At 44.1% G+C, this 19,747-nt stretch overlaps 1 protein-coding gene across 2 annotated transcripts in view; it reads left to right on the top strand.

Annotated features, from left to right (window-relative positions):
- SLC9A7 (solute carrier family 9 member A7) overlaps window positions 1–19,099 on the top strand; it is a 56,304-nt gene extending 37,205 nt beyond the window's left edge. The window contains exons 11-17 of one of the 2 annotated variants that reach the window (XM_083501919.1): window positions 1,433–1,544; window positions 2,628–2,781; window positions 7,941–8,000; window positions 11,571–11,634; window positions 12,579–12,661; window positions 13,863–13,968; window positions 17,255–19,099. In XM_083501919.1, the coding sequence (XP_083358045.1) occupies window positions 1,433–1,544; window positions 2,628–2,781; window positions 7,941–8,000; window positions 11,571–11,634; window positions 12,579–12,661; window positions 13,863–13,968; window positions 17,255–17,497 (822 nt within the window). In that variant the 3' untranslated portion in view covers window positions 17,498–19,099. The remainder of the gene's footprint in view (window positions 1–1,432; window positions 1,545–2,627; window positions 2,782–7,940; window positions 8,001–11,570; window positions 11,635–12,578; window positions 12,662–13,862; window positions 13,969–17,254) is intronic. The other variant, XM_083501920.1, reaches the window with a different exon arrangement.
- The last annotated feature ends 648 nt before the right edge of the window (window positions 19,100–19,747 follow it).

Genomic DNA, 19,747 nt, shown 5'->3' with positions numbered 1-19,747 from the left:
GGTAACTGCAACCTAATTCCTCTTGACAGTACTTTCCACCCAACCTTCCACTGATTTGGTGGCACACCTGAGACTTCTCTGTTGGCCCCTGTGTTATAACGTTACAAGAATATTATGTGGAAACCTTATGTTAGGCTTTTTTTAAAAAAACTGTCTCAGTACGATGATAGCTTAAAATCCTTTAAGTTGTGCAATGAATGTTAATAACAGTGGAATATCCTAACATACTGAATTTCCCCTGAGCAAACGGCCAAGGCTCTTGTTTGTTTTTGCTGGCATTCTTAAGAAATGGAAAGCAGCTTTATCCATGTGGTGTGTGTGAAACGGGCAAGCGGTCTCAAGTTCAGTCCCTGGCCTCTCCAGGTATGAACTGAGAGAGAACCATGTCTAAAACCCTGGTGATCTAAAACCAGCCACTGTAGGCCGTGCTGAGACTATATGGAGCAATGGTCCTGACTCAATATAACGCAGCTTCCAAAGTTAAGGAGTGAAGAGGATCTTGGTAAGGTTCACACACATATGCACAGTTCACGAGTAAGAATCATAGAATTGCAGAGTTGGAAGAAGGGACCCAGCAAAGCAGCTGTCTCATACGGGGATCGAACCTGCAACCTTGGCGTTGTCAGCACTTAACTGAGCTATCCTGGATGAGCAAGAATTTTCCTTGTTTTTGAAGAGACCACTCCAGTTCTTCCTCTTCCGTTTTATCTCCTCTAAGCACTGTTTGTTTGGCCTTACGGAACAGCTCAAAAGCTGCCTGTGTGAAGGTTTAAGAGGAGGAAAGTGCCCACATGAGAAATTTTGCCCTGTAGGAGTGAGCGGTTCTACCCCTCATATGAATGCTTATGTGACACAGACTCTGTTCAGTATGAATGCAGTGCTAATGCAGTGGTACCTTGGGTTACAAACACCTCAGGTTACAAACTCCGCTAACCCGGAAGTAGTACCTCGGGTTAAGAACTTTACCTCAGGATGAGAACAGAAATTGCGTGGCGGTGCAGCAGGCCCCATTAGCTAAAGTAGTACCTCAGGTTAAGAACGACGGTGACACAGACTTTCACTTGAGTGTGTTTGACTCAGCAGTGAGGGAAAGCCATGTGGGAGTTAAGTGCACTCTTAACTCTTTCTTTAGGGTGCCTCAAACAGAATAGCAGCAAACAGGCTTCTCTGTACTGGAGGGTTGTTAAGCAAGGGCTGCCTACCCCCCCCCCCCTTCTTAAAAAACACACGCAAAGACAGCTGTAAGGGAGCAATAGTTACAGCATAGAGATACTGGCTTTACCTGTTTGGAGCCACATAACAGCAGGTTTCGAAAGAACAGGAAAAAAGGTATTTCCTGGGTTGGAACAGAACACTTAAGTTTAAAGAAACTACCTGATCATAGTGTGGCGTAGATAACAATATTGGATCCTTAACCAAAAGGTGCTGTTAGATAGCTGTTTTCCTGGGACGAGCTGCACACATCTACCCTCTTTCATTCTTCTTGAATCTGGGCAGAAGGCACAAGATCAGCTGGAATTTCCAGCACATGCTGATGTTTTCAGGTAAGACGATAAGATGAAGCTTGTAATCTTATCTCATCTACAACACAAAGTTCCCATCTGTAGATACAGGTATCACAGATATATAGCCAGGGTTTTTGTGGGAGGGGGGCAGGATTTTTTGGGGGGGGGGAGAAACCTCAGTTTGCTGTGTATTTTTTTTTATTTTTATTGATTTGGGCTTGTCTCCTCCTACCCTCAAGGGCCTCCTCTTCTCTCTCTCTCTCTCTCTCTCTCTCTCTCTCTCTCTCACACACACACACCAAACTTCACAAAGGGTGACTATTTTTTCTAGAAATAGCTTCATTGTTTCATGTAAAGTCCATCAGATTTATTTATACCCCCCACTTCTTGAGAAGTGTTGTAGGGGCAGAAAGGTTTGAAGAGGTGGGGGGGGGGGAGCCAGAGCAGGCCTTGAATACAGTTGTAATGCTGCTTGCCACCTTGGATGGATATCTAAAATAATAAAAAGAAATAAATGCCTTATAGTGGCTCAGGATGGGGAGGACGGGTTTTGTGTTTCCCTACCCTGTGGCTCTTGTGATGTTGTATCAACTGCTCTTTGTCGAGGTTTCCAAACTCTGCAAAAACCTGGAAGCAGGCTAAGTTGCACATGTCTTGTTGCTCCGCTGATTAACAACCTCTCTCAAGAGACTTGAGCAGAAACCTGCTTCCTTTGCGTAACATAATTATTTACTCAGAGAGCATATTTTAGGGCATCTTAATGGGGAACTGACAGCTTATTTTTGGAATGGAATGCCAACAGCCCTTAACACTTAGCTGAAGCGACATATCCTCTTGGGGAAGGGCCATAGTTCAGCGGTAGAATATCTGTGTTGCTTGCAGAATGTCCCAGCGTCTGCAGCTAAGACTCTCTGCTTGACAAATTCCTGGAGAGAGAGATGGCTGGTCCATGTGATTCATACTGGACTAGATGCGCTTCTTATGTTCACTGCTCCCCCCAAGTCTGTATGACTTGGGACGAAAACACCTTAGCATTCCAACTCTAGGTTTGAGGGGGAAGTATCATACAAAACAGCTCTTGTATTGTCAGGTTTTACATTCCTCTCACTTGTTTATCTACAGGACTTCGAGGAGCCATGGCATTTGCTCTAGCCATACGAGACACCGCAACTTATTCTCATCAGATGATGTTCTCCACCACACTCCTCATTGTCTTCTTCACTGTTTGGATCATTGGCGGAGGCACAACGCCCATGCTTTCATGGCTAAATATAAGGTGCCCATGTTGAATCTAAACTCTACCTTTTTCAGCGTCACGTTTACGTTTTTTAAATAACAAGGAAATGACGCGAACAGCGTGATAAGTACAAAACCAGTGCCGTATGCATTCGATGTTTGACTTTGCATCATAGGAGAATAACTGCTTATAACAGAATTGCATAACAGCAAAATCTTGCTGTTCATTCAGGGGTTGAACATTTTGCTTGCTTCTTAACACCTAGTCATGTTTGAGGTCTGTGTGGGGTTTTTGCAGGGTTAGGTTACCAAGATCGTGGTAGCTCACAATAAGTGGCCACAGTTAAATAGCAGAACCCTATCCTCTGTTATAACTTGTGGGATGCTGGTGCCTATCAAGTAACATGAGAAGCTCATATATCCTACAAGGGGTGTGGGGCATTTAAGAACCTTCCTCTGCAATCAGTAGAGCAACACATTTATTTCCTGTTTGCCTGGCACAGTTCAGATACGTTTCTGTAAGGCGATACATACAAGCAGAACATTTGTACAAGGGGCGGAGACTGTTTTACTCTTCTATTGCAAGTTAATTATTTATAGGCTTTGTACTTTCCCGACATACAGATTCTGGCGCGGGAGCAATATGTAGTCAGATGCTGGGGAATTGGCAAATTTGCTTGTAGCTTGTAGTGTACTTCTTGTGATCCTGTTTGATCTTAATTTGTCATCTAGTAATTTCCCATTTTCATAAGTTTCCAATGAGGTTAATAGGGGTTGTGGAAGCCCATTGACAAGAAGAGGACTCTGGTTCTGTACTGTGCTAAATGGCTTTTCATAACAAGAAGAGTTTGGATTTGATATCCCGCTTTATCACTACCCGAAGGAGTCTCAAAGCGGCTAACATTCTCCTTTCCCTTCCTCCCCCACAACAAACACTCTGTGAGGTGAGTGGGGGTGAGAGACTTCAAAGAAGTGTGACTAGCCCAAGTCACCCAGCAGCTGCATGTGGAGGAGCGGAGACGCGAACCCGGTTCACCAGATTGAGTCTACTGCTCTTAACCACTACACCACACTGGCTCTCCTACAAGCCTACTGCTATCTAAATAGAACTGTTCGGTTTTCTGTATTCTTGCCAGTGTATCATAAGCAGAGATGTTGCAAAAGTGCCATTTCCTCTGTTGCACATCTGTCCTTCCCTCACCCCTTTGCCTAACCCAGCAATGTTTTTGAATGTTTCCTGGCTCTCTCTTACAAGTTCACCATTAGTTATGCACCAGGTTATGCACCCCATCTGGAGGGGAAGCAAAAAAAAAAAAACACTTAGTGGGGAAAACGTCTTAGCTTTGCAGTTACAGATATGGATGTGTCTGTCCCTGCTGTAGGAAACTGGAATGTGAGCTCTTCCTTGAGAGTGCTAGGTAGGCTTTCTTGACATTGACTGGTTTACCAGGTCTGACACTTATTTGTTGCTGTATTTGCTCCTAGCATGCTGAATAGGAAATATTTAAGTCAGGATTGATTGCTGTGCTGAATTGAAGGAGCGAGAGGCTGGGCCACTGATTTCAAACTTAATATTGGTACTCTTCCTGGAAACAAGTGTCACAGTCCTTTTGTTTGTGCCACAGGCATGGGAATGTACTTCAATATTGGGCGAGCATTCTAGAACTCTCGATACAGTTCAGTGTAACATACCTTCCTTTTGATTAGGTCTGCTAACCTCAGTGTGCTAAATTTTACCTTAGAGCTGCAGAAAAAATAATTGCAAGCCCCTATCTGCATTATCATAAAACTTTTAAACAGCCATGCTTTCCTGCAAAGTGCAGATGAGGCTTCATGAGATGAAACTTTCAGTCCAGGAGATGGCAGTCATGTGCAACATTAGAATACCATGTGAAAGAAAGTTGGTTGTTCATCGAGATCCTGCTGCAGAAAATGTCTCTCTGTACATTGCAAGAGAGTGGGATAGTGGCTGATAGCTGAGGATTAGACGCTCAGGACTCTGCACAGTAGGAATTGGAAGGTTGGTCTTGACTTGGCATGCCTGGCAGTTTGCTGCAGAGGTACGCAACCTGTAGCCCTTTAGATGCTGTTGGACTAAACTCTCATCATCCCTGACCATTGGGTGTGCTGGCTGAGACTGATGGGAGTTGGACAGCAACATCATCTGGAGAGACGCAGGTTCCCCAACGCTGTAATGTTTGCTGGAATAATTATGTCTGGCTGAAGGTGCAGTGTCTGTCTCAAACTATCGCTAGCAAGCACAAATGTGGAAACTACTGATAGCACTTCCATGAGACATAGTGCCAATGCATTGCTACCGTCCTACCTTCACTTAGCAGTTGGGACTCTGTGGGACTTAGAATTGTAGAGTTGGAAAGGACCAGGAAAGTCATCTAGTCCAAACACCCCTGCAATGCAGGAAGCTTTTGCCCAACATGGGGCTCAAACCCACAAGCCTGAGATTAAGAATCTCATGCTCTACCAACTGAACTATCCCAGCTTCTAAATAAATGCATGAGATCATGCGGCTATTGTGACATGGCTATCTGTAACGAGGTTATAACTGTCTGTTGTGACCCACTAGTCTGTATGCAGTGAGTGCAGTTACATTTTAAGTAATGCATGAATAGGAGAGTTTAAAATCCGGTTGTCTTCAAAACCTCTTGCAGTTCACCCATCTTCAGAGAGAAGGGGCTTGAGCCAGGAAACCAAAAAACCGCTGGCAGCGTTTTCTTCTGAAGAAAACAGCTGACTAAGCTAGTTTTCCTGGTAGTTCTCAGAAGAAATTCAACTAAACTGCAGCTAAATTCTGGTGTTCATTATGACCTAACGAAAATGAACTTTCATTTTTGAAATGATTGCTTTTGGAAACAAGCAGTTGCCTTAAGCATCTATTATATGTTTGGTCTTTTTAGAGGGGTGGGGAACATATTGGGGTATGGAAAGGAAATGGGTACATTTGAAGTGTCTGTAATTTCCTCCATTTTCAATGTTTACACTGTGAATTCCATTGCTTATGTAGTCAAAACAGCAACACACACACACACACACACACACACACACACACACACGGAGGGTGTATCAGTAATGTTGAGGAAACTCCAAGGTTTGCAGAAGTACAGTTTTTTAAAAGAGAAAAAAAAATCCCATAGAGGCTGGGGAACTCCAAAAACAGCCCAATGGGTAGTGCATGAGACCCTTAATCTCAGGATCGAGGGTTTGAGTCTCACATTGGGCAAAAGACTGCTGCATTGCAGGGGTTGGACTACAGTTCTATGATTCTCTACGAATATGCTCATTGGCCATGGGCACTGTTTCTCTGAAGGTGAAAAATGAGAAGGCGGAAAATGAGGCGGAATGGCTGGCGCAGCAGTAAGTTAAACTGCAAACCACTGCCCTCTCCAAGCCGCCCGGTTGGGCACTTACCTGTGGGCGTGGTGCGCCAGCCAGGTGAGGGGGCAGGGGGCGTAACACCCCCTGCGTGATGCAGAAATCGCGTCCCGCCCACAACACCTCCCCTCTTGGAGGAGGAGAGGCTTTCTCTACCAATATGCTCATTGGCCATGGGCACTGTTTCTCTGAAGACTGCTGGAGACTGGAGTTCTGAGCCCTTGGAGGGGGAAGCTGGCAAGTTGTTATAAACCAAGTTTTGCCTGTTTATTCGGGTTCGTTTTGCTGTTTTGAGGCAATTGCACATGCCAAGCTTCTGCTTGTGCAGTTAACTGAACCCAAGTCCCATGAACACAAGGGTTTCAGTCTCTCTTCTGCATTTTTGCGTGAGCCAAATACTTCCCTTCACATATAAGAGGTCAGGGGATCTGCAACACGATATACAATTAGGACACTTTGGGGTCAAGGAATGGGACAGAAGGGCAGTTACACCCTTTCTCTGTCTTTGCTGATGACACTGCTATACTCTCGAGTCCTTATTAGTTATCAGTTACTAAGAAACTCCTATTGTGTTTAAGTATACACCAGCATTTGAACCTATATGACCTGGCTGCCACGGTCTGTCTGTGCCATAGCAGTTCACATCTAAATCTAGTCCATCCATCTAGCAGGGGGATCTTAGCATGTAAGAAGATACATTATCAGAATCTAGTTCTCCTTATCAGAACATTCTTAGAATCTTCAGCCATCTAGCTGAACTTTCTTCCCCAGGAAGCGTCAGTTTCTGAATGTGTCAGTTTAACCAGCAGGAAGGTTAGGGCACATGTCTCTATAGATATATATTGTGTTTTCTTTGTGGTTTGTTTTTCCTCACCTTGTTTTGCCACTAAGCTATGGTCACATGGCAGTACTGAGCAGTAACGGGGAAGTTAAACTGGAAAATCAGAGTTGGGGTTCCCAAGCATGGGAAGGGAGCCGAAACCTGAGAAAGAGGACCTTGAGGGGAGTGGGAGAGACAAATGGGGACGGGGGAGAAGCAAAGGGCATTTGAGAGAAGGCGCAGGAGTCAAGAAAGGAGAGTGCAACCAGGAAAATAAGGAGGGGGTGGAAGGAAAAGACTGTGTTTCACATAAATTGGCAGAGAAGCACTGAGGGAAGAGTCAGGAGGGAAGGAGTTACAAGCAGAGGGCTTGAGTGAAGAGGAAGACTGTAGAACAGGCATAGGCAAACTCCGGCCCTCCAGATGTTTGGGACTACAATTCCCATCATCCCTAGCTAACAGGACCAGTGGTCAGGGATGATGGGAATTGTAGTCCTAAACATCTGGAGGGCCGGAGTTTGCCTATGCCTGCTGTAGAATATAGGAACTGCAGCCATAGGCGTCTGGTTTGCTGCATTGTCCTTACGTTCTGGCTTTCCTTTTAAGTGTGTAACACTTGTATTTTTTATGTTTGTGTTTGCAAATGTGCTGAGGCCCTAGGGAGGGGCTTGTTTGAGTGGCAACAAGAGAGAGAGAGAGCTCATATTTGTTGTTGCACCCTGGAGTGTTGCCTGCTACGTATGCCTAAAACATTTATTATTTCTGGAAGAATGATGGAATTGGTATTACACTAGCATTTCTCTTCTGATTTCATTGAGGTGTTTTTTGTTGTTGTTTTTTAACATTTTAGTATTATGGCTGGGTGTGTGGGGGGTGTGTTTGTTTGTGTGTGTGCATAAAGCTGCCCTAATAAACTTTTTGGGAGGGGTGGGGTGGAAGGCAGGGTAAAAATCTATAATTAAATAAATTCCATTCTTGTGCTGTACTAGAGTTGGCGAACATGTTCCATCGGTGGAAGAGATGAATGAAAGCCGCTGGCTGTACTTCAGGTGACAAATAATAGTTCCATTGGTAATGAGCTTTACCTGACGCTTGGCTTTCTTCATCTTTCTAACCTAAGGTGTATGCACTCTCTGTCTGCTGTTGCATGTCTTGCCTCTTAATGCCGCAGGATTCCTGGATTTTCTGCAAACCTTGCTTCATGTGGGTTGAAAGAATGCAGTAGTTGTTATCTACAGTCTCTTAACCTATAAGTTAAAAGGAGTGCAAAGATTTAGAATGTAAACATGCATACAGGGAAGTCTTGCAATTCAGATAGAAATTGTGGTGCGTACTTTGGCTAAATTAGAACTTTTCTGAATTAATACCTGAGCTTTTGCTGTGCTGTTCTTGTGAAGCACCAAGAATGTCATCCTTCATTATAGCGTATTAAAGCAAGCCAGTCTGATCTGGAAAATTGACTTTTGTTTCTTAAGCACAGTGTACACAAAAGATGCCCATAATGGTTGACTACCTAGTAACTAGGGACGTAGGTGGCGCAGTGGGTTAAACCACAGAGCCTAGGACTTGCCGATCAGAAGGTCGGCGGTTTGAATCCCCGTGACAGGGTGAGCTCCCATTGCTCTGTTCCAGCTCCTGCCAACCTAGCAGTTCAAAAGCATGTCAAAGTGTAAGTAGATAAATAGGTACCGCTCCGGCGGGAAGGTAAATGGTGTTTCCGTGCGCTGCTCTGGTTCGCCAGAAGCGGCTTAGTCATGCTGGCCACATGACCCGGAAGCTGTATGCCGGCTCCCTCGGCCAATAAAGCAAGATGAGCGCCGCAACCCCAGAGTTTGTCATGACTGGACCTAATGGTCAGGGGTCCCTTTACCTTTATCTACCTAGTAACTGTTCTAATAACATTCTTCCGGAACATCAATTCTAAGCAAATGCAAATATTTGCATTAAGATATTTTTTTTTGTATGAATGTTGTACTGGGGTGCAACCAGCTTGTTTTGTTTTTGTTTTACTTAAAATTGAACACAATAGGCTATTATTATTATTATTACTACTTCGATATAAAAACACAACAATACTTAACATGGTACCAAACAAAAACAATACCCCCCTACAGTTTAAAAGGCCATAGGTTGTTTAATTAGCCAAGGCCAGGGAGAAGAGGAATGTTTTTGCATGGTGCCTAAAGATATGTAACAAAGGTGCCAGATGAAGCTCCCTGGGGAGAGCATTCCACAAATGGGGAGCCACCACAGACAAGGCCTGTTCTCATGTTGCCACCCTCTGGACCTCTCTTGGAGGAGGCACATGAAGGAGGGCCTCAAATGATGACTGCAGGGTCTGGGTCAGTTCATATGAGGAGAGGCAGTCCTTGAGGTATTGCAGCCCTGAGTCATTATGCACCGGAGTGGTTGCATAATATTGTATGTGATGCAATACCCACTTCCATTTTCAAAGGACAAACATGGGGAGGGAATTGTTATTTAAATTTGCATTTAATTAAAGACTTCCAGGCACTTAAAAGTGAAAGGTGTTTGTTTGCAGCGTTCCCCTTCCATGAATGGAGAATCTCCTTCCTTTTGTGGAAGGTGGAGGTTCCTGCTGTAAGAACAAGATAAAGTGATTTTTACTAATCCCTGCTTTTCCTCTGCTGCCCCCCTCTGCTGTTCTGGAGATTTCCTCAACCTTCCAAAGCAGATTTTTGTGAGTGGAAGGTCATCCGAAAAGGGGTTAGATAGATTTTGCTTGGGAAGCAGTTCTAGAGTTTGGAAGCTGCCACCAAGAAGCACCTTTATTTGGCGTCCACCAAGTATGCATCAAGCTTTGGTGGGACAGGAAGAGGAGTTTCTCTTGAACACCTGAAAACCTGGACAGGCTGATGTGGGGAGATGACCATATTTATAACCAAGTAGAGTAGTCCCAAGTCTTGAAGGGCTTTGTAGTTCCTATTTTGAGTTGAGTTGAGTAGTCCCTACTTTGAGTTGTCCCCAGAAACAGACTGGTAGCCAGCGAAGCTGTTGTAACAAGGTAGTCGTGTGCTTTCAAGAAATAGCAGTTGCGTAATGGAAAGGGATGTGAAAGTTAAGTTGAGAAGATACTTTTTCAGGCAATGAAGGAATTGTGGGAAGTAGGAGGGAAATTGGAGATGTGACCATGTGAAAAAGTGAGGGCTTCTTTCCCCTTTTCTTTTTGGAAATACAAACTGTTGTTTGAAGGGATTTTACTCTCTTGGGTACGCTAAGAAAAGCATCAACACGAGGAGCTTGCCATAGTGATTTTAGCAAGTGCATACCCTTGCCTCTTTCCTCCAAATGCAGTATGGGAGCATCCAGTCTTCTATGGACCAGTACTGACAGTACTTAAGAAAACAAAAGTGAAGACTACCATCTTCAGTTGGGACTTGCAGGGGGTGAAGCTGTTCTTGCTTGACTCACTGGCAATTGTTCAGCGAAGCTCAAGAACTGCTGTGCCAAAGGGTATTCTATATATAAAAAACTACTCTCTTTTGGTCCTGCCACTTGAGAACCTTCAGCTGGAGAAATCAGGAATTGTAACTGTCCTATTCTGTCCTTCTGGGACATATGGTTGATTGAACATTATCCAGCAGGGGAACTGACACCATATTTGCCCTATACTTGGAATTGCTGTGTTCTGCTTGGTCACTGATGGCTTTGTCTTTCCATGCTTTAAAAATGTGTGCTGTTTTGAAAAACAACTTCCTCGTGGTTTGCTCTCTTGTAACCTTCTGCAAACTGATCTCTTCTTGGGTTTCTAAGCAACGGGATCTTAACTCTCTGCTTTTGCCCTGCGGCTCCTTTCACCCAAAGTATCTGAACCTTCAAAACTGTCACAAACCAGCTGTTTTGGGGCTACAATTCCCATCATTCCTGACCACTTGCCCTGCTAGCTAGGGATGATGGGAGTTGTAGTCCAAAAACAGCTGGAGACCCAAGTTTGGGAAACCCTGATTTTATACCAATGTCCCATTGTCTCACTGGCCAAAAAACAAACAAAAACAACAACAACAACAAAACGGGCAGATGAAGCTTAAGTACATCTTGCTGAAACTAAGCAGATATGGGTCTGGTCAGTACCTGGATGGGTGACTACCTGGGAGATAGGTAGGTAGGTAGGTAGATAGATAGATATAGATATAGATATGGTTTTACGTCAGAAGAAACATGTGATATAAATATAAGAAAATAAATATGTCGTGAACCCATCATAACATAACAGAGGAATTGTAATCTACCTATTACATCATATAAGGAAAACAAGCTGATGTGATGCTCCAAGCTAGCGGAAATGATAATCAGCATTCTCTCTCTCCAAAATAAAATGCTACTGCAGCTTTATAAAGTGATTCCTTGCCCAGAGTTTTGAAGTCTGGCAGCAGTGTTCAACTTGCAGTAGTTGGTGTGATGGTGCTTATCCTGACAATGGCTGCAAAGAATCCTGTAGATTACAATAATCTTTCTGAAACTTCTTGCACCGCAAACAAAGTGTTCAGCCACCCTTTTACAATGGCGCCAAGCCCAGTTTAAAGGGCATTACAAGTTCACGTAAGCACACAGTGTTCTGCATCCTCCCCTTGATGTTGTTTCGTTTTGTTCTTTGGCAGAGTTGGAGTTGATCCAGATCAAGACCCGCCACCCACCAACGACAGCTTTCAAGTCCTTCAAGGAGTGAGTAGCTACCTTTCTCCATAGGTTAATGAGATGCTGGAATCGTACTTCGACAAATCACAAGTGCTAATTGCATGCAAGAGGCCAAAGTCCATAAGGTCTCTTATTACTTTCTTTTATCACATGAAAATCAGAGCAAAAGTTGCAATTACTGGAAACCTGAGCTCATTCAAACCAGTTTCTTGTTGGTTACTAAAGGGGCATAGCAAATGCCTATATAGAAGAGACGCAAAAGTAGCAAAAAGGATGTGGAGTCTTTGGGGGTTTTCTACTGCTAGGATTTGGGACAACCCTGGGGGATATTTAAGAAAACAAAACAATGCTCAGGTCAATTAGGGGCAAGCCCAGACCAAATGGGGAAGTATGGCATTCAGATTTAGGCAAACTGGGCTAAAGGGTTCCTCTCTGTAACAATTCTGGTGCTTTTGTCCATTCCAGCACCCTATTCATCATCACAATAAACAGAGTTCTATTGCATTCAAAATATGCTCAGTAATCTTTTTGCTAATTTCCACCCTTGATAGTTAAAATGCAGTGCAATATCCTCCTGGAGCACCATGATTCCGGGCCCAAGGTAGATAACAAATATCGCACCTCTAGGTACATATGTTACAATGCAGGTTGGCATATAACATGTGATCGGGGACATGTGTAGGCTTGGTAACATAGCATGAAGGAGAGCATAAGGGGCAGACCTAATGCCCAGTAAAGAAACATCCTATATCTGTTCCTCCTTTGTGTAGGTCCATATGGCCATGGTCACCATCTCTTCCATTTTCCATGCCCAACGAAAGTGAAGACTACCATCTTCACTTGGGGGCGAAGCTGTTCTTGCTTGACTCACTGGCAATTGCTCAGCAAAGCTCAAGGGCTGCTGTGCCAAAGGGTTCACCTCTTTGTATTTCTATATAGAACACTGGTCTTCTTCTTATTCTTCTTGATAGGAGGGTCCAGATGCTGAAAGAAGGAACCGGACAAAACAGGAAAGTGTTTGGATCTTCAGGCTGTGGTACAGCTTTGACCACAAGTATCCTTTTTGAGCTGTTAGAAACCGCTTCGAACAAGAGGTAGCCACTGGCTCTTTATAGCTGGTCTCTAGGATGAGAGTGGACAGCTAGGATGAGAGTGGTCCAGCAAGAGCAATGGGCAAATAGCTCAGTTGGTTAGGGTGTGGTACTGAGTTGGGACTAGATGACCCGCAGGGTCCCTTCCAACTCAATGATTCCATGAAATGAAGGCACCACTTAACTCACAAATGGCCTAACCAGCAGCAGTTCCCAGCAATAGGAAACTCCAAGAAATGGAGGGAGGGGGGAAGTTGCCAGAGGCCAGCATCAAGTAAAAGATTACTTCCCAGAAGGCCAGTCAGCCAGGAAGAATTCGGGTAACCAGAAGAGCCAGGTGACTTTCCCGATCCCAACCTTTTTACCCTTTACCTCTCTCCCTAACCTTCCCCAGTCACACGATCATCTTCACATGCGGAACGAAATCTGGAAATAGCCTTCCTCTGGTGGCTTCATGAAGCCAGTGTCGCAACACAGAGCATGGCACATCGTCTCGTTCTTCAGGGCACATGAAGAGTGAGGTTAATGCTAGCCAATGCCAGGAACAGACTAGCATTGCACAACACAGCGCCCTGATCTGTGTGTTGCAAGGAAAAGCTGTTGCCCAGGTGCCATGTCCAGCTTTTTCTGCATGAACACGCCGGCTGCCTCTAAGCCCCCTGATCAGGCAGCTTTGAAATAATGGCATGCGACACGGGGACAAATAGAAGAAGATACCTTCACCCCGGTATGGCTCCCCTTTATCACATACACAGCCCAAGGTCTTCCCAATGTCTCTCACCACCAAAGGAACACAAGCGAATAGCAAAGAGAACCCGCACAAACGACACTGACACAAAACCCCACACATACATTAAGCAAATTAGAAACATCGCCTCCCGACCCCACCCCAACTCGCCTTTCCCCCCTCCACCTCTCCCCCCCTTTCCCCCTAATGTAACGCTTATATCTCAGCAAATGAAACTGACCTATGGAAAATGTAACTTGAAAGAAGAGACATTGCTCATAACTTTGTAAACCAAGAAAACTTTAATTAAAAAAAACTTGTTTACAAAAGCAATTAAAAAAATGAATATAGCCATGATGAATCGGGGTAGAAGTATTATTATTTTTTAAATTGTTTTTACTAAGGCGTGTTTCTTTTCCTTAACAATGCATTAAAAGTTACCTCAAGCCCATTCTCACACACAGTGGCCCTCCGCTCGTTACGACTCTTCCAAGTTGGTGTGGCTTGATAGCGCGTTGCTTAACGACTCCCCAGGTTTATGAGGTCAGTGTGTTTTCCCCATTGAGTTAACAAACGTGTTTTCTTTAGCTACAGTAAAAAAAACTTGGGCGCACACTGCAGTGCTCTTCCATTTCTGAAATGTGGTAGAAGCAACACGTATTCTGATACATTCCAATAAATGCTATCTGAGATGTTGCTGTTGGTATATTTGTGACTGTAGGAACACCTGAGTGCAGTAGGTTTTTGGAGGAACATGGATTTACATTCTTTTGGGTAGATATGGAAATAATTCAGAATGCTGACGTCATAAGACTGGCTGGATGAAGAGGAGTGGTGGGAGACACCCACAAGGGATGAAGGCTCAGACCTAGGGGACTGGTGGTGGGACAAGTGGTCAGAGGGAGAAGGAGCAAGCAGGAAGGGGGGAGGTATCGGGAACAGGAGAGGCGACAGTGTTTAGTGAGCAGGAAGAGGCTGAAGAAGAGGGGGGTCAAGAGGCTGTGGAAGAAAACGGGGAGTCTCCCCCTCCTGTTGCAGCCAGCTCCCCACTCCCTGCTCTCCTAGAACACTCAGAGGAATGATGAGGGCAGAGGAATGAGAGGAAGAAGGCAAAGCCTTAGGCTCCTGGGGAAGGAGTGTTAGAAAGCCTTCGGTCCTTACAACTGCTTCATTGGGGCAAGATCTCCTGGAAAGTGTTTCTGAGACGTGAGCTGTGGTTTGTTCCCTTGACTAAAGAGTCAACTGCACTTGCCTCAGCTGATTTATTGTTTTATTGCTGACCTGCACCTGACTCCAGCCCTGACAGTTGGGTCCTCTGTGGCACCACCTTATTAAGAATGGACCATTTTCAGCAGATGCTCTGTGCGATTTGCACAGTGACACGAGAGAAACTTTGGAATAAGCGACTCTGTTCACAGAGTTCCACAACATCCCTGTGTAGGAGGTCTTGCTGTTTTTAAGGTCCTCAGTTGGATTTGAGAGATAATCGGTGTAAATATTTGCAATTGGGATTCAGTCATGTAGCATACCCATGGCTATGTGTTTAGCTTTTAAAAAGTGACTTAATTGGTGAGCTGCTCTAGGTGAGGTTCAAAGTTTGCTGAGAACTCAAGAGTTGGGAAAGGAGACTCTACTTGCTCTGTGAAGGGCAAGCGAGGCAGATTCTTCCCCTCCCACACGTCCTCTGGTATGTTTCGGGTGGGTGGGAGGCAGCCTCTCTCACTTGCTGGGATTTGAAGGCACTCGAAAGTGCTGAGAATCTTTCTTGCTGCCTTGGAAAGCGTTCAAAGCATGGCAAATTCCCCTTTGTAACTGTGCTTTTGAAGCAGCAAGGTGGAATCTGATCACCTGCAGATCTGAATGCAAAGCGAGAGGCTTGGGGGAGTGGAGAAGATAGCAGCAAACAATAGCTAGCTACCAAGGCCAGCCAAAATCTGTGGTCTCGTGCTGAGGTTTGTTTGTGTACATGCACAAAACTAACAGGAAGCTGGGGAAAACTCTGCAAGAGCTTTAAATTGCACAGGTAGGATTTAGCTTGGACTGCGTTCCACAGACTGGGAACTGAGTTGCATGAGTCGATTTCATTAGTCCCAAAAATGGCACAGGTTTTCAATCCTTCGTTAGCTGTGGGATTCCTAGAATATTGACTTGTACTGCAGCCCCTGCTTTTCTTCTTTAATGAGGAAGATTAAGTACTTAAAAAATTACATTGAAGTGTCAGTTCTGCTAAAACATTTCTCTTTCACTGAGGGCTTACTATGAGGAGTTAACATATGAATATATAAAGGGAAATGTCCATGCGGCTACTGTAACATACCCAGTTTCTGGAATGCCTCCATCCGGGGGGGGGGATATATTTTAATATATATTTAACAGGATGAGTAAAAGTTGAACCCAAACATATTCTTGCAGATAGCATATCTTAAACTCACTTGAGAAGGAAGGAATCGAGAGGCCGTTTTAGGGTTATTTTTGGATGGTTTTCAAGTCCCCAGGGATCCGTGTTTTGGCCTCTTTCAAAAGAATGCTTCAGATTACTTGAGCTCCATCTGAAGTATTCGCTTGTCCCTTCCGCCTCAAGACAGCATAATCCTGAGCAACGCTGTCAGTTATGGTGTATTGGTGATAGCTGAGGGTGTGTTTTTTGCAAGTGGTGTTTGTGTCCCACTTGGCTGCAGTTTTATAGCTTGTTCTAGGATAAATCAAACTTAGCAAAGGGAATGTTTGGTAAAGAACATGGGTTGAGGTAAAGTCCTGTTTATTGCAAAGTACTCCTGGTGGGGAGAACCATGTGTTCCTAGAGTTTTGGAGTTGGAAAGGGACCCTGAGGATCATCTATTCTAGTCCAAGAAAATGCAACTGCCCTATCAGCAGAAGGACTAGGACTTCTCTTTGTGCAGTGGCATCCCCCCCTCCCCCCCCAAAAAAAATGGCTCTGGGGGGCAGTCAGGAGAACCCCCAGGGACAGCATGCAGGGGGAGGAATGTTTTATCTGGCAAGCCAAAATGTGTGAAAGTCTCCCCAAATCTCTCTTCGGAAAAGGAAAGAATTGTTCAGGAGACGACTTATCTCCTAACTTGCCTCCTTTTTTTTACCTGGAACTGCATTGGCGCCACTAGTCTGCAAGCTACCTTTGCAAATGGTTCCCCCTTCCCTTTGCTCCAAACACCATTAGATCCCTTTCATCTCACTGTCAGAAACTCTGGCGTGGGCACTAGAAACAATTTCACTTAAACTCGATAACATGGAAAAGCCCTGAGGTGTGGAAAGAGGCTGGAGCTGCCGACATGTTTGTCACTGTTGACAAAGAGCTCTGGCTTCAGCTGATTTTAAACTGGGCTTTGCTAGCTATTAAGAGCATGGTGCTGATAACACCAGGGCTGCAGGTTTGATCCCTGTACGGGACAGCTGCGTATTCCTGCATTATAGGGGGGTTGAACTAGATGATCCTTATGGTCCCTTCCAACTCTACAATTCAGCAAAGCTGGATGTACTCTGCATTATCAGATTGTTGATAAGTTGTCAGACTCTGCATACCAGTGGCAGGCATGAGAGTAAAGGATAAATGGGCAGTCTATAGCTTTCTGGCTGGCACATGTGACCCCTCTTCCCCCCAATATCTTTGCATTAAAACCGCTTCTTTCTAGAGCTATTGAATGTGAAGATACTTCTAAAAGAATGCAACTGATTGCTTATAACTGGTGTGTTAGTTGTGCTCAAGATTTCAGTCACAACCTTGTTTGTCTTAAATCCGCAGCATTTTTGGTTTTGCTTTTTAGTAACTTGCACCAACTTACACTGGGAAATCTGTGTGGTTTTTCTTCTGCAGAACCAAGAGCAGCTTAGAGATGAAGACTCTGACTTTATCCTTAATGATAGCGACCTGACGCTGACGTACGGGGACACGACAATAACTGCTAACGGGTCCTCGGGTTCACATGCTGCTGTTACCAGCCTTGATGGCAGGAAGACAAAAAGCAGCTCAGAGGAGGCCCTGGAACGTGACCTGGGAACAGAAGCGCCTGAGGTGATGAGCAGAGGCACCCGGCTAGTGTTTCCACTGGATGCATGATGACTGGCTTGGTAAAAATGCAGCAATAGACCCCCAACACCCAAAGATCAAAGATGCCTGCAGGCCTCGGAGCTGGCAGAGAGGCTTATCAAACTGAATTCATGCCTGTTGTCCAAGTGGTTTTATTAAGGTCTGAAGATGCCCTTGCCCCCCCCCCCCAATCTCTTCTCTTTAATTTCTTTCAAGATGCCGGCAAATGTCTAGAAGATGCCTGACAAGTGAAAAAGTGGTCAGGTTGTTGTTAAAAAGAATACTTGAAATGAAAAGTAGCACGTTTTAAGAGCCTTGTTCTACTGAGCCACACCTCGTGAGAAGAGGCAATTAATGGTAATGGTGGTTTAAACTAATTGAGAACCACTAAAAGCTTTTCAGCCTGGAAAGCGCAGGAGATGTTGAGGTCGGTCATCACTGAGAGAGGGTGCAATGTTTGACTTATACTTGAAGAAATGTAGGTGCAAAGGTGTATGTTTTATGTTGTGACCACACCCACAAATGTTATTTTATTTCCTGAGACTTGTTGAAAAACAAAGCTCCGTGACATTTCAAGGGATATTTAAAAAGAAAAAAATTATAATCGTCCTTGCAAGTAAAGTTTGCTATTAAATTATTCTGTGTCTAAAAGGGGAAAGAAGCAGTCTGTGCATTTCTCTTAATCTCTTATTGAGAATTTCTGTTAAGAGTCCTCTGGCTGTATTACAAGCAAAAAGTCCGATCCGTTCACCACCTAATTTTTAAAATTTAACTCTTAGTTCTATAAACTCCTGGACGTTACTTGGAGGAAAGCATCACTAAACCAGTGGTGACATTCCTCTAACTATGAAGACAGTGTTGAATGAATGCAATGCAGCTTATACATTAAGAAGTATTGATGGAATCTGTTTTGGGTTCCTGTCCTCCAGGGCCCATCAACCCCAAACATTAAGGCCAGTGGTCAGGGGCGATAGGGGTTGCAAGCTCACAGATGCTCCATCCTTGCTGTATGGTGTCTGGATTTAAGCTACGATTCTCTTAACCAAGGAGGATGAATGAGCCTGCCATAAGTGAAAGCTCTTCATGTGATGCTTGCATCAGAACAAAAAGTGTTTCTCTTTCTCTGTTAGGAAGTCCATTCGTTCATGTGCGTGTGTGTGTGTGTGTTAGTGGCATATTGCACTATGAACCTGATCTATTAAAAACAGTGCAGTGCCTTTTCTGTAAAAAAAAGAAAAGAAATCATGTTGTAATCTGAAAAGGGAAGACTTTGCTTAAGGCACAGAGATGCTCGTTTGCAAATAGAACACAGGCAGTCCTAATTGTGAATGAGTGGCACCCATGACACAATTAGGTGGTTCCTTGCTGCTTCCCTCAAAAGAAGCTTAAAACAGGTTTTTAAAAAATTATAATGCAATGTTTCGACTCTTAATGGGTAGGCTGTTGTTGTTTTTTAACTGACTACCCTGGTAATTGAAATATAAGAAAAATGCTTAGGAAAATTTAAGAAAATGTTCATTCTTTTCTTCTTACCATGAGGACAATTTTTTACTTGCTGTTTTCTTTTAGTCTGCTTGTGAAGCAGAAATGAAATTTGAACCCAGTCTATGTAATAAAAAGTCTGTAACTCTTCTGCTTCTCTGTTGTGATTATGCACACACATTTGCAGATAAGAAGGTTGATCGTCATGGTGTTTTTAAAGAAAGCTATTCTGTTTCTATCAATGGCACTACCTGTTCATACAAGAAATCTGGACTACAGTACATTCAGGCTTTCATTTACACCCTGTGAACTTGTGTAGCCTGGTGGGATGCATGTTTACTCAAGACAAGTTTTGCTGACTTCAGTGGGGCTCAGATCCAAGTCAGTGCATAAAAACACCTTTAAAACCAGATGTCATTTATCCCTTCTGTGATGGCATGTGTCTCTCATCCTTAGAAGGATGAGGTCCTTCCCAAACACTCTTTAAAAAATGATCCAATAATAACACAGTTCTTTTCTCAAAGCGGGTCCATGAGCCACAAGCTGAAGCAACAGATGTTCCTACAGAACAAGGGGAAAGGGTTGGGGTTTTTTTAATAGCATTATTGCGTAAATAGCACTACTTTGCCCTTAAAACTAGCCTTTCCTTAGATTTCGTATCTCAAGTTACTTAACGCTGCAATCCTAAACGCAATTAGCTGGTAGCAAGTCTCATTGGTTACGTCTGAGTAGACATGCCTAGGATTTCACTGTAAGTTTCAGTAAGATAAAGTTGCCCAAGAAATGCATTTAAGTGCA

This window comes from Podarcis liolepis (assembly GCF_965112155.1).
Source record: "Podarcis liolepis genome assembly, chromosome: 4".
In the NCBI taxonomy this organism is placed as follows: domain Eukaryota; kingdom Metazoa; phylum Chordata; class Lepidosauria; order Squamata; family Lacertidae; genus Podarcis; species Podarcis liolepis.
This window is presented reverse-complemented; position numbering and strand designations above follow the sequence as displayed.